The 12291-nt window shown below is 48.0% G+C and overlaps 1 protein-coding gene across 3 annotated transcripts in view; it reads right to left on the bottom strand.

Moving 5' to 3' along the window:
- Positions 1–12291, bottom strand: part of AREL1 (apoptosis resistant E3 ubiquitin protein ligase 1) — a 28919-nt gene that overhangs the window by 9909 nt on the left and 6719 nt on the right. For all 3 annotated transcript variants that reach the window (XM_077463661.1, XM_077463663.1, XM_077463662.1), the window contains 11 exons: positions 9540–9757; positions 9386–9463; positions 8955–9096; positions 8419–8540; positions 7840–7915; positions 7644–7753; positions 7295–7474; positions 3898–4023; positions 3639–3768; positions 3061–3119; positions 57–146 (listed from right to left, as the gene is read on the bottom strand). In XM_077463661.1, coding sequence (XP_077319787.1) covers positions 57–146; positions 3061–3119; positions 3639–3768; positions 3898–4023; positions 7295–7474; positions 7644–7753; positions 7840–7915; positions 8419–8540; positions 8955–9096; positions 9386–9463; positions 9540–9757 — 1331 coding nt within the window. The remainder of the gene's footprint in view (positions 1–56; positions 147–3060; positions 3120–3638; positions 3769–3897; positions 4024–7294; positions 7475–7643; positions 7754–7839; positions 7916–8418; positions 8541–8954; positions 9097–9385; positions 9464–9539; positions 9758–12291) is intronic.

Here is a 12291-nt window from a genome sequence, read left to right as displayed (position 1 = left end):
CAGTATGCACAGATGCTGAACAAAGCGCACAAGCATACATTACACAAAGTGCTTACCTTTTCTCTGAAGTGCCAAGATCCTCCAATGACCACAGCATGGGCCTGGAAGTCCTGCACAGCTATGTGCCCGGTGCCACACATGAGGAGCTGAGGAAACAGAGGAGGGTATGACTCAGAACACACAACAATCAATATGCAATGGGGGGATTCCGATACAGTCAGGTTATACAGCTGGCTAGAAGAGAATTGGACACTAGTAAATATAAAATTCCTAAACCTGCCCCTGTATAACCCTTCCACTACCTGGCATATCTCAGTGTTTAGTGTCCCAGGCAGTTGGACATCTTGTCTTCAGTCCTGCTATCCTTTTTTTAATGCCTCACTTCACTGGGCTCTGTGTTGTGATGCTTTCCATAACGGTCTGCAATGAGTTAGTCACAGAGCCCTTTCCAGGTCCAGAGCTGTGGCACAGGCCCAGGTGTGTGTGACCACTCCACGAGTAAGGCTGTTCAAGCTAAAGCATCCAGAGCTAACAGCTTACACCATTGGGCCCCCTCAAATTTTCTGCTACCGCCGATTCTACCACACCAAGGAATAATGCTGAGGGACCAAGCTCTAACATCATTCCTTGAGTGGAGTTGCTCTGCACTTCACTTCCTGCCATTCAGCCTAGAGGAAGCACCATGTGGATCTCACGTCTATTTCCAATGCCCTCCTACAGTGACGTAGTACTCACCTCTGCCCACCTAACCTACATCAGCACCATCTGCCTGGATTTTGCGCATAGCAGCATCACCTCTGCATGGATGTAACAGGTCGCCACACCGATATAGAGAAGACTATCTCGCTCCTATGGGTGACCTGAGCCCATACTTCCCTAGTGGGTCTGGAGGAATTACTCTGCATCCTCATAATGAACCAGCATCTGTAATCCAGATTATTTAGCTGTGTGTGTTAAATTATTTGGGAACCCAGCATGCAAAGGCTCTAAACATGCTTCAGCAGTCTATCTCTGAAGAGACTTGAGGCAACCTAAAGCAGTGGTCATCAACCCTGTCCTCAGCGCCCATTAACAGGCCAGGTTTTATGCATTACCTTGAGGAGATGCAGACTAGAATACTGCAATCACTGAGCAGCAAACAATATCACCTGTGATGCATTTCAGTTATCTTGCAAACCTGGCCTGTTAGTGGGCCCTGAGGACAGGGTTGATGACCATTGCTCTAAAGGGTCCTGAGCGCCACCTGTGAGTGTGTCTGAACATTTCTCCTTTGAGAAAGAATATATACTTCAGTTTGGCTGCAGGACAGATGCCAAATGTCCAAGGTGCCAAGAGACAGTAGATCTTGCACATATGGTATGGAGATGTCCAAAGCTATTTCGGTATTGGACAGAGATCCTAAACGTTATAAATAGAATCTTTGGGACCAAGTTGGAACCAGTGGGCAGTCTATGTGTGGGGAAGTATGGAGGGAATTGGAGAGTCTTTAGGCATTAAAAGAGTAGTACTAAGATGTTTATTCCAAGCAAGAAAATTGCCAAAAATTTGCAATCAAATAGGCCCCCTGACACCTGAAGAATGGGTTAAAGTGGTGAATGCAACAGTGTGGAAGGAAAAAGTGGCCTTTATTAATTAGATACGGGAACTTTGACCATGGCTTCCATAATTAAAAAAAAAAATAAAATTGTCAGACAATATGGGTTGTCCACCATGAAGAAATGTGTGATAGAGTATAATTAGAATGAGGAAGGAGGAGAGAGGATGAACAACATACAAATATAGATATAATACCTGTGTGGATAAGACTGGTAATGGACTTTTATAGGGCGCTGGGGGAATGGGGGGACGTTAGGAAAGGTGATACATAGGCATATTATGGTTGACACTAAAGGTATTAGCTGGATTCCACCCAACAGGCCCCGGCAACATTTTAATAAAGTGTAGGATTAATGTGAAATTTGTATTCGTATGTTGTGATAACACTTTAATTACTCCTCTCACTCTGAATTGTAGTGAAAATTTGGTTGTTATATTTTTATGACTTTTTGTATATAATTTGTAAAAACCTTAATAAAAAGTTTATTGAAAAAAAAAAATAAAAAAAAAAAAAAAAAGGACTGAATATGTTAAACTGTGGTCTGTTCCCACAGGAAGAGTGCCCCACGTCTCCATCTACTTCTGCAGTAGGCCCCTGATAGAGCCCGACTCCCACTCTGCCTTCTGTATGAAGGTGCAGCTCCATTTCTACAGCTGGAGTGCTGAATATGCGTCCTGATGGGTCCTTGGGCAGTGTGCCACTGCTGTATTTTGGAAGCAAAATAACCCTCAAACTAACTCCTCTTCTCTGATCCCCCTTCAGTTGCACTTCATCTATGAGGGGGGGGGAGGGGGGGGTCACACAGCGTAATCTCTATGAGAGTGCATACATAAATGCTATACAAGAGTAGCACACAATGATCTCTATATAATGGGAGCGGGTGGGTTAAACAGACATCTACATCAGCAATTTTAAAGGCGAGTCCCCCCCTCCCCCAAGAGTGCATGACTTTGCAACACACCCCCACCAAGAGTGCATGACCCCCTGACACTCCCCACCAAGAGTGCATGATCCCCTAGAACTCTCCCCCTCCCCACCAAGAGTGTATGACCCCTTGAAACTCCACTCCACCTTGAGTGCATGACCCCCTGACACTCCCCATCCCTCACTAAGTGTGCAGCATGACCCCTGCCACTGCCCCCCTCCCCACCAAGGCTGCATGACCCCCTGACACCCCTCCACCAAGAGTGTATGACTCATTGAAACTCCACTCCCCACCAAGAATGCATGACCTCGACACTCCCCACCGTCCACCAAGAGTGCATGACCCCCTAACACTCCCCACCCTCCACCAAGAGTGCATGACCCCCTAGAACTCTCCCCCTCCCCACCAAGAGTGCATGACCCCTTGAAACTCCACCCCACCATGAGTGCATGAACCCCTGACACTCACCCCCACCACTACTGTATGACCCCCCGACACACCCCCCCACCACTACTGTATGACCCCCCCAGACACTCACCTCCAACTCATTCTCATCAAAGATGCCAAGAAGGTTGTCTGGGATGAGTTCATTCAGCCCTGGGAGAAGAAAAAACAGCTCAGAACAAGGTCTCCAATTTACAAAGAGATGGCCTTCTAACAAGATGGCTCCACCCAACAGACACCCCCAGGCTGGGTTCATAATGGCTCTACTGTACATAAACACACACACACACACACACACACACACACTAAAGCCTAATTCACACCATTAGTTTTAAAAAACTGACAGCTCCAGTTGGAGCCACTGTGCTAAAATCCGATCTTAGTATAGCGCTCTCCTCTGCGGTTCTATTGTGTTCTGAAAGGGGAACGGCCCCCCCGCCAGAAAACTCCAGTCAGTGCTCTCAGCCATTGGCTGAGAGCGCTGATCGGCTGCTGGTTTTTCAGCATGCGTGGCCCGCTTCTGTCGGACCAGCTGCCATACACACGGGCCAAATATTGGATAGTTTTGCTTGAACCAGCCAATGATGCCTAACATTTGGTCCGCGTGTACAAGGCTTTAGGGGCTGCCTCAGAACAAGACAATTCCACCCACATTCATCCGATTTCCCTCACCTTTTAAGAAATGTTCCACCTCCTCCCGCACCTGGTTGCACAATCGGTGCTGGGCTAAAAGATTTAAATAATAGATCTTGTTTTCATTTGTGACAGGAATGTGAGCTCCTCCCGGAATCAGCTCAACCACCTGCAAAAAAGAAATCCAGACGAGTACATTAATCCTGCATAGGAATGTCCTACCAGGCCAGGCCTCCTGCAGGATTACTACTAGAAGCTGGCTGAACAACAGACACAAGCCAAATGACCAGATGCTGACCTTTTCCAGCTGACCCCCACGCCCATATTTCTCTTCTGCGAAAACCAGATCTGTATCTGTGACATCATGAGTGAGGAGATAGAGGACCTTGGACTGGAAAAAATCTGGGTCATCGGTCTCAAAATACTAAAAATACAGAAACAAGGGAGAAAGATTGCTCATTATCATAAAGTGTGTAGCATGTCAGTGTACCACCCATACTGCCTCTCATCCACACGGTCACTGGCATATTGACCGTTATCCACCCTTCCCCATTCACAATACAAGTGGTTCGAAACACAGAAGGCTTCTTATCCTCATGCATTATATGCATGAAGATAAAACATCTTCTGTGTGCAGCAGCTGCCCTAATACTTACCTGAGCCCCATCTCTATCCAGCGATGTTGCATGAAAGCCTCAGTTGTCTCTCCCTCCTCAATGGCTGAGATACAGCAGCAAGCACCATTGGCTCCCATTGCAGTTAATCAAAGTCAGTGAGCCAATGAGGAGAGGGAGCTGGGCCAAGCTGCAGATCCGTGTTTGAATGTATGCACAGAGCAGCGGCTTGGCTCGGGGAGCCCCCATAGAAAGCTGCTTGCTGTGGGGGCACTTGGCAGGAGAGAGGGGCCAGGAGCGTTGGCGAGGGACCTGAGAAGAGGAGGATCCAGCTGTTCTGTGCAAAACCACTGCACAGAGCAAGCAAAGGTTTTGCCTTTAGTATTACTTTAAAGTGGTTGTAAACCCTTACAAACCACTTTGACCTACAGGTAAGCCTAGATTAAGGCTTACCTGTAGGTCCAAGCAATATCTCCTAAACCTATATGGTTTAGGAGATATTTGCCCGAAAACGGGCACCGCTGTCTGCGGCGCATGCGCCGTAGACAGCGGCGCGCAGGCGCACTGAGCACGGCATTTCCAAGAATGGAGCTGCCACGGGAGTGACGTCATCGCGGCTTCGCCGAATGACAGCGGCGGAGCTGCGAGACGCCACCAGCAAGATGGATGCGGTGGACTACAGGGGACAGCGGCGACTTCGCTGGCTCCTGTGTCAGGTAAGTGACACATAATGGGCTATGCGACATAGTAGTCCATTATGCTTTGCCTTTGCAGGGAATGAAAGAGGAAGTAAACCCATCAGGGTTTACTTCCTCTTTAAGAAGAATTTCTCAAAAATTTCCAAACGTATTATATATGCACTCCTGGAGTAAAAATCTAATAAGATTTATGGTATTAAAAAAGTGTTAAAATAATATATATGCAACCTGCAAGGCAAAGGCATAATGAGCTAGTATGCATAGCATACTAGCTCATTATGAATAACTTACCTGAGAACGAAGCTCCCGAAGCGGTCCTCAGTCTTCATCTTCGCCACTGCCATGTATCCCGGAGTGACTTCCGGGTCTCGCTGCTCCGGCACTGTGATTCGCCGGAATCCAGGTTCTATCCCCACTATCCAAGTGGACATAGAGTAGGAATATAAAAGAGCCGAGCGCAGCGAGGCCGAGCCCGAAGCGTGGCGAGTGAAGCTCGCCCGCGAGGGGCCCTCTAAAATTCACAACCCTATGTCCGCTTGGATGGTGGGGCTACCACCTCCACTCACGGCGCAGGCGCCGTTAAGCTTCGGAGATTTTCCGAAGCTTCGTACTGCGCATGCGCAGTACGGAGCGGACACCATTTGATGGGCGGACTCTATTAGGCAGAACACCGGCTCAGTGCGCCCGCACGCCGCTGCGGTGCCTGTCTTTTTGTAAATATCTCCTAAACCGTATAGGTTTAGGAGATATTTCTTGGACCTACAGTTAAGCCTTAATCTAGGCTTACCTGTAGGTCAAAGTGGTTTGTAAGGGTTTACAACCACGTTAAAGCAGATTAAACAGCCCAGCGCTTGTGCTGTGTAATCTGCCCCTCTCTAAACTGTAAAAAACCTGGCAGATCCTGCCAGGTCCTGTATCCCCCTCTCTGCGCTGACCACGATAATCAGGGCTGCTGAGCCTCTCCATCATCCGCAGCCCTCCTCCCCTCTCCTGCCTGCTCTGTGTCTCTACATGATAAAATGGTCACTGCCAGCCCCTCTATTATAGATAGACACACCACACTGTATAAGTCTTTTATAAAAATGAGTCAGGTAAATATCTTTTAAGAGCGTCACGTGACTCTTAGCCGGTTTCCAGGGCTACTGTAGGAGGAGCTGAGCGGCCATATGACTTCTCCAGCTGACGTCAGAGGGAGATCTCCGTCCCTCCTGCAGAAGCCATCCATCGGAGATGTAAAGCAGCCGCGAGTCACACGACCAGCCAAAGTTTTTATTTAAATATTTATTTGGCTCAAGGTTAAAAATGTCACATAAAATATACAGACAATAGCAGTATAGTGTAATACAATGCAGTGATGGTCTAAATAATTGAGTGTACTGGATGAAAATATCTTATTGCACACTTTCCTGACATGTTTCACAGAAATGCTTCCTCAGGGGATGTGCGAATATTCAAGCAGTAGAATCTCTCCAAACACTGCCAGTTGGAAATACAGCTATTGATCGACCCCACAGGTCAAATGTTACCAGTAGACCATAGAGGGCTAAAAGTCCAGATAAAATCAATAAAATCAGACCACATGGGAGCATGACTACAGCGTGAAATCCGATGAACAGAGCAGATATTGGGTATTCCAGAAAAAAAAAAAAAAAAAAAAAAAAAAGAGAAAAAGAAAAATGCTCTAGCTCAAAAAAAAAAAAAAAAAAAAAAAAAAAAATATATGATGGTCAGGTCCTCTGGCGTGTGCTCTAAATATGTATTTACATGTCTCGTTTTTATGAAAGACATGTACAGTGTGCAATGCCTAGCTCTAATAGAGGGGCTGGCAGTGATTTGTATATATCGGTTCACAAAACACTTTACAGCTAAATTCACAAATCATTTTTTTTTCCCCCGCTAAATTTGGGACAGTTTTCCTCTGATAATTTCATGAGATATTACTTATTACCACCAAAAGGAAAGCCCATTTAGTTTTTTTTCTCCAGAAAACACACACACACACACACACACACACACAGCATAATCCCCCTAGATACAAAAAGTAGTTGCGATTATATATACAGCTTTACTAAACACATGTCAAAGAATGGCATTGTGAATGAAATCCTTGCTGCAATTCAGCTTTAAAAGTTGGGAGCCTCGTCTCCTCACACATCCAGCCTCATCTTCTCAAACATCTAGGACTTATCTCCCTTACCAGCCATGGCCACCCTCAACCCTACATGAGAAGTCACAATACTGAAACCATATTTAAACATGTGCTGTAAATATAATGGATGCAATAAAAGTTATCTAACCTGTGCAGTAATGCCTTTAGTAAATTTATATGGTTACCACCCCCCCCCAAAACTACAGCACATAATCCCTTGGGTTCTTGTTGTACCTTATAGTGCATTCGAAGTCCGATGATCTGAGCCAGGAAAGAGCGGGTGAATCTGGCCCTCACCAGCTGTTCATATCCTCCTCCCTGACATGATTCAAACAGACACTTCCCAACCACCCGGCCAGCAAACTCATATAGCTTCATGCGGAGCCCAGGAGGCCTGCAGGGGTTGGGGTGAACCTGAAAAACACAACCATGGGCATTATCTCCCCATATACCACAACCGCTCATTTACATTAGCCACACCCTCACATTGGCAGAGGGGGTGCATGGGGTGACATGAAGCTGAAGGACTGTCCAGGCCCTTTGAGGGGTATGCATAGGAATAAAGGTGGCGGGAAGGACTCACCAGGCCCTGGGTATTGTCACTGAAGCGAGTGAAGAGTTTATTGTTTGTATCAAATAAAGCTTTACAGATCAATTCAAACCACTCTCGACGAGGTCCACCCCAGTCCAGAGCTGCAGAGAAAGCAATATTAATAAGATATAAGACAAGCCATGTCATTGCATATTAGAGTTTAATCATCTGCTCCACCACAACCTACCTTCTTCATCCTGAAAAATCACTTCAAAGTTTTTGCTCCAGTCAGAAACAGAAAAGTTTCTTGTTGTTCGAAGAGACTATGACGCAAAGAGAGAAAGGGATTATCTAAAAAACAGCTTCATCTCCACAGCAACAGGAGGGGGAGGGCGTGGGGACTGCACCCGGCAGCAGCAGGAGGGGGGAGGGCGTGGGGACTGCACCCGGCAGCAGCAGGAGGGGGGAGGGCGTGGGGACTGCACCCGGCAGCAGCAGGAGGGGGGAGGGCGTGGGGACTGCACCCGGCAGCAACAGAAGGGGGGGTGTGGGGACTGCACCCGGCAGCAACAGAAGGGGGGGGTGTGGGGACTGCACCCGGCAGCAACAGAAGGGGGGGGTGTGGGGACTGCACCCGGCAGCAACAGAAGGGGGGGGTGTGGGGACTGCACCCGGCAGCAACAGAAGGGGGGGTGTGGGGACTGCACCCGGCAGCAACAGGAGCTGCACCCGGCAGCAACAGGAGGGCATGGGGACTGCACCCGGCAGCAACAGGAGGGGAGGGCGTGGGGACTGCACTTAAGAATGTGATAATGAAGCTACTCACACTCTCCAGCAACGAGTGCCTGTTCACTCTTAGGACTATCTTGCTGCGGTTCTTCTTGCAGTGGATGTTTTTGAGCTCTTTCTGGAAGAAGGCAACCTTATCCTGGAATGTCTCAGATCCACCTAGAACAGGTGACACAAGATTACCCCATCAAAATCTAAATCTATTTATCCAATCTCATAGCCCAAGGATCTCCAAATGTTCTAAACAAAGGGCCACTTTATTATCCTTTAGACCTTTAGGAGGGGCCACTTTGATCAGTACGAGTAGAAAATGTCCTGGGGTTGATAACAATGCCCCATCATTGGCTACAGTGGGAGGAATAGTGCCCCATTGTTAACCACTTACCGCAGGGAGGGCATACATGGACGTTCTCCCATTTCAGTGGCTGTACTGGGCTGATGCCTGCCCCCACACCTGGTATATCCCTCTAAACCTCACCCATTCTGTAACACAACATACACATCCCTTGGAGAAATCCGACTCCCTATATCACCCTGCATAGATCTGCATAGGATCTATGGGTTTAAACTAACCGATATTCAGGTGAAGGAAACGTGTGAAGGTGGCAGCCATGACATTGCGGTCTTTGCAACTGACTTCAATTGGCGGTTGCAGGCCATCGTCAACTTGTAGAGAGAGCAGACCATGCAGAGGATCCGGGGGGAGGTACAGGAACTGCACACAAAAATACAGCCACAAGGATTAATCTGAGACTTCTCGCCTAGCAAGGGGCCAGAAGAGACTAATATAAGTAGGTTGAGATAAGCGGAATAGCATAAAGCGGCATTAGGCTGGGCACCAGGTGTAAAGTTCCATAAGAGGAAGGTGTGATATAATGGAGACGATAGAAGACAGAGAAGGTCATATACAAGGAAGGTGTGATATAAAAGAAGTGAGAGAAAAAAGGACAGAGGAAAGTGCGATATATAAAAAGGTAAAAGGACACAGGAATTCTCTATCTCACCTTGGTCCCAGGACATACTCGGAAAGTAAAGAGCCTCCACGGAATAATACGAAGGTAAAATTCTTTTACTGACAGTTGCTGCAGTAGAATATACAGACATTCAGGTTATTGTCAGGATGGGAGAGGCTCTCCGCACCAGGTAAGTGGGACTCACCTTTGGGGAAATGTAAAAGTACACCTTTTTAAGTTTCTTCATTCTTTCCAGGGAGCTCCCATTACAAGATGCCGTTCGATCCTCTTTCGGGCTGGTGGATGACGGACTTTGCGGTCCGGAGACATTGGGTGGACTGGAGGGTGGGTAGAGGTAACCCTCGAAGAAAACTCCAACTCCAGAACGTAAAACATTGTTATCCACAGCGGCTTTCTCCTCATCTGGAAGAGAACACACAGCATGAAGCACATGAAAACATGTGATGGACAGAAAGCATAACTCATGCAAGGTGCACAGCATGGGACAAAAGTAAACTAAAACTGGAGAGTGTGAAATTTGATGTAGCTCTACATAGAAATCAGCTTCCAGTCAATAGCAGCTGGGTGACTGGTAGATTGTGGTCTGGGCTTACCGGCCCGCCATCCCGGAGCATCAGGGTGCAATGCAGAGGGATTACTTGTAAAGTTGGAGGTGTAGTAGGGAGAAAGAGCCGCATAAGCCAATGCCTCTGTAGTGCCGGCTCCTGTCCCATATGGAGTGATACCAACCACACTCCACCTGTTATCCTGGCTAGCGGTCTCCAGAGTGGTGCCAGCAGCAGGAAAGAAGAGATCTTCAGTGTGAAGCAATGCACCAGGCATAATAGTATAGGGCTGCTTTCACACTGATGTGCTGCGGTTTCCCCACACCACGAGTGCGGTGCAGTGTACCTGTGGGTTTGCTGAGCTTAGCCATAGACTTGTATTATATCCTGTGTCTTTGGTGCGCTTTCCGTGCACCACTCCTTTAGTATATAATAGAAGTCTATGGCAAAGCACATCTAACCCAGGAATATCGCAGGTAAACTGCAGGACATCAGTGTGAAAACAGCCTTATAAAGGGGGCACAGAACATTAAGGGTTCACATTTCCATTTGGGAGTGGTGGTAAAAACCCCATAGGTAAGATATGTTTTTACCATCCCTGCCCAAACCGCACCCTCTTTAGCTGCAGTGGCGAGGAGGCTGCACATGCGGCAGGAGTTATATGCCCCGTCGTGGTTGGTGGGTGTAGCACTTGCCAAACATGACCCATTTAAGTGAATAAGGCCACTCTGCAATCTTGTGCAGTACAGGAAACAAGGGGTTAAAGCAGGCATCCTTGTGCTGCCATCTGACCACCTGCTTTAACCCTTGGTACCCCACAGAAGCATGCAATTGTGGGGCGCTTGCAGAGTGGACCCATTTATTTGAATGGGGCACAATTGGCAGGTGGGAGCACCCACCAAAAGCAACAGGGGGCTTAATTTCTGCTGCCACATGTATACACCGTTGGCTGCTGCCTCAACAGCTAAAGGGGGTAGGTATTGGGTGCACTAAAACCGCAAGGTTTTGCCACCCCCCCCCCCCCCAACTTGCCGTGTGAATGAGCCCTAAGTGCTGCTGCTAAATGCAATTAAGAACTCGTTTACAAGTGCATTAGGCACTGCTGCTCCTCTAAAAATCAATCTGAGTGTGTTTGACAGGTGGTGAGGAAGCAAGACAGTATGTTGCCTTCTCGCCACCTGATTGATACTAGTGGTGCAATAGATCGTCACCGATCCATGATCCGAACGGGTCACTGTTCGGATCGACACACCAGGCGATCTGAGGAAGCACTCCGCTGATCGCGTGGCTTAGGAAAGGCCGCGGCTTCGGCCTAGCTCTGGAGCGGTGGCCATCTTGGTACTCCTCAGGAAGTGACGTTTCGTCATCTTGCTACACCCCACACAGTAAGATAGTGAGAAGGGGGCAAGCGGACATCTTGCTACACCCACGGCAGTTTTAGATTTCAGTGATTTTCAACACACAACGGAGCTTATATGCTTAAATACAGTATTTGTAAATCCGGACTGTTTAGATGTTACATTTTAAATGCAGCAGCAAACCTACTGACCTTTAAAGCATGTTATACAGAACAGTGCTTGTGCTGTGTCGTCATTTGGCCCCCTGTATACCCTAAAAAAACCTGACTGACCCTGCCTGGCTATACCCTCCCCCCTGCAAACAGACCATGCTAATCATGGCGGCTGAGCCCCTGACATTGCGGTCCATTTGCGTGATTCTGTCAGAATCAGCTCTCCTATGTCTGTGTCCTCTGTCTTCTTCCCCCCTCCCCGCTTGCAGCTGCGCCCGCCCCCCCTGCTCCTCTCGTATCTGATAATAAATCTTATCTCCTCTGTAGCATTAGAACATCTTTCCTTGTGTAATGTGTAATGTAAAAACTCAGCCGACCTGTAACTGTATAAACAGCTCCTGCCACTCAGCTGATTGTCATCTCTCTCTCTATCTATCCCCTCCTCCTCTACCAGCTGACATCAGCAGGATGGCTCAGCCCCTCCCACGTCAGATCTGAGCTAGAGAAACAAGGGAGCTGACATGTCAGCTGAGCGCTCAGAGTGAAACTTATATGGGTACAAGTCGGCAATGTTTTACATCACACAGAGACAAACGTTATTATGATACAGAGGAGCAGGGGCATTGCTAGGTGTACAAAAGATCTGGGGCTAGAGCCCATAGCAACGTAGTAAAGAAAGTCATACCACTTGGGCGGGCATACACATGTATATACAGTAGTGTGTGTGTGCGTGTGTGTGTGTATCCCCAGAGCCTCCCCCCCTTGCATCAGGGTCCCCAGAGAGCCTCCCCCCCTTGCATCAGGGTCCCCAGAGAGCCTCCCCCCTTGCATCAGGGTCCCCAGAGAGCCACTCCCCTTGCATCAGGGTCCCCAGAGAGCCA

Source organism: Lithobates pipiens, unplaced genomic scaffold (assembly GCF_037356315.1).
Source record: "Lithobates pipiens isolate NorthernLeopardFrog02 unplaced genomic scaffold, aLitPip1_a1.2 Scaffold_30, whole genome shotgun sequence".
In the NCBI taxonomy this organism is placed as follows: domain Eukaryota; kingdom Metazoa; phylum Chordata; class Amphibia; order Anura; family Ranidae; genus Lithobates; species Lithobates pipiens.
Note: the sequence above shows the minus strand (reverse complement) of the source record. Positions and strands in the feature narration are given on the sequence as shown.